Source organism: Abrus precatorius, unplaced genomic scaffold, assembly GCF_003935025.1.
Source record: "Abrus precatorius isolate BTA unplaced genomic scaffold, Abrus_2018 Scaffold9, whole genome shotgun sequence".
Classification (NCBI taxonomy): Eukaryota; Viridiplantae; Streptophyta; class Magnoliopsida; order Fabales; family Fabaceae; genus Abrus; species Abrus precatorius.
In genome coordinates, this window is record NW_020874439.1 from 23,957,209 (window position 1) to 23,959,488 (window position 2,280).

The window sequence follows — 2,280 nt, forward strand, 5'->3', positions numbered from 1 at the left end:
CTAAAAGGAAATAACCAATTAGAGACATTTAGAGTCATTCTTTCTTAAGATCGATTCTGTCTTTCTAAATTGCTTTGCGTTTTTAGTATTAGAACTATCTCGTTTACTTGATTTTTTTTAAAATTTAGATTTATATATTTTTTAAAATGGGACTTTTGGGTCCTTTACTTTAATAAAAGAATTTAAAAATATTTAATAAAAAAACTTATTTGTTTTAAAATTCAAGAATACAATTTTTTTAACATAAAACTCAAAAGTAATTAATGGTTTAAGAATTTTGCAAAATATAAAATTAATACACCGCAGTAAAGATGAATTTACATCTCTAATAACTAGAATGAAAATTAATTTAATTAATAAAAAAAGATATCACCTCTCTCAAGCATAAAATCTTATTTATCATATAGCTAAAGGTGAATGAGTAGAAAAATTCCTTTGGTATTTAATCTTTGAATTCTTCCACCAATAATAGATTGATTATATCTTGCTTCGGTCCACGAACTTCTAAATACTTGTTAAAAGACCAAGTAATAAGAAATATAGCATTTCCAACATTCATAATTAATTCTCAAGTTATAACTGTCATTTTAATAATTCTTCAACTTTATGAATTTTATTTTTATTTTCGTAATTGCGTTTCTTGAAATCGATTCATTTTAAATATAACAGATAATATCCTTAAGAAAAGCATTGCTCGATTGATTAATTTTGCAGTTTGACGCAATTATGAAACTAATCAATGATCTGCAAATCGTTGACATTATATTTGTTTGTTTCATATACACATCAGACGGTACACAAAGAACGTCATAATCTCAGCAAGTTCCTTCCTAATAATACAAGAAAAGTGGGGCCACCCCACTATAATAGCTCCCATCCGATGCCAATATCCTATTTACAAAATCACATAGAATAGAAGAAAAGGATTTGATACCTTTTTGAATTGTGTCGGTTAGTCATTGATCCAACCATGAAGATCCAAGAAACCATCAAGAAACCTCCTAACTTTCTCTCTCCCTCTCCAACATCCAAACCCTTTTAATTAACCTTAAGTTCTTAAGTCTGAACCAAACACCAACATCTCCAAGTGCACAATTCACAAACACAACTAATGGGAAATTGCGTGTTCAAAGGGTTGCATGAGGGCGTGATGGAAGACACAATGGTGAAAGTGGTTACCTCAAACGGAGGCATCATGGAACTCTACTCTCCCATAACCGTGGAATGCATAACCAACGAGTTCCCTGGCCATGGCATCTTCCGAAGCCGCCGCAACTTGTTCTCCGAACCTCTCCCCAAAAACGAAGAGCTCCATGGCGGTGAAGTCTACTACCTCCTCCCTCTCAACCCTTCTTCTTCTTCTTCTTCTTCTTCTAACAAAACCATGACAACACAATTACATGACACCACTGCTACATTAACCCCATACCGAATGTCTACGTGCGACAAAAACAATAACAACAACAACAACAACTTGTACTCAGAACCTGAAGTGTTTCCGAGGTACAATAATAGCGGAGTGTGGAAGGTGAAGTTGGTGATAAGCCCGGAGAAGCTGTCGGAGATTTTGTCGCAAGATTCGCGGACGGAGGCGTTGATAGAGAGCGTGAGAACGGTGGCTAAGTGTGGCAATGGGGTGCCGTCGTCGGTGGCAAATTCCGATCAGTGGAGTGTGTCCAGCAGTTGGAAGGGTTCTATGTCAGACAAGATGGGGATATTAGAATAAATAAGATTAAATTATTTAATTTAATTTAAATTTCCCTTTTTGTTATTATTTAATGATCCTGATTATTATCCTTTTCATTTCTTTGTGTAGGTGTTAAATATTTTTTATTTTAGGTATCGTATATAGATACATGAAGTGATTTTTTTTTTGTGAAATATATTATTTATTTCTTTGTTATTAGATCATTTTAACATTAAATTAAATTGCACACATTTTCTAAGTTAATTTTTTGGTTAGAGAATGATTTTATTAAGAGTACAATAAATATTTTAATTCGTTAGGTACATATCATGACCTTTTTTTACCCTTGCATCCAATTCTGATACAATAATTTTTAATGTGCGCATGATAAAAGTTTATGTGTAATAAAAATTTATTAATATAATTAATAATATTAAATAATATAATTTTTAAAATTTATTATGTATTAATTTCTTGTATAAACGTTAAGAAATATTTTAAAACAAAAGCTTCCCACCCTTTTAATCCTATCTGTTACCTGAAAAAAAAAAAAAAAACTCCACGTAAAGAGAGGGAAAGCCATTGTCTGATGG

The 2,280-nt window shown here is 31.8% G+C and overlaps 1 protein-coding gene across 1 annotated transcript; it reads left to right on the forward strand.

Moving 5' to 3' along the window:
- Positions 1-1,111: 1,111 nt before the first annotated feature.
- LOC113851068 lies at positions 1,112-1,726 on the forward strand. The gene has a single exon (XM_027481555.1). It carries the CDS (start codon positions 1,112-1,114, stop codon positions 1,724-1,726), a length of 615 nt encoding a protein of 204 aa, XP_027337356.1.
- The last annotated feature ends 554 nt before the right edge of the window (positions 1,727-2,280 follow it).

What these genes read in the sequence shown, in the direction of transcription:
- LOC113851068 (XM_027481555.1), top strand. Translation starts at nt 1,112, where the DNA reads ATGGGAAATTGCGTGTTCAAAGGGTTGCATGAGGGCGTGATGGAAGAC.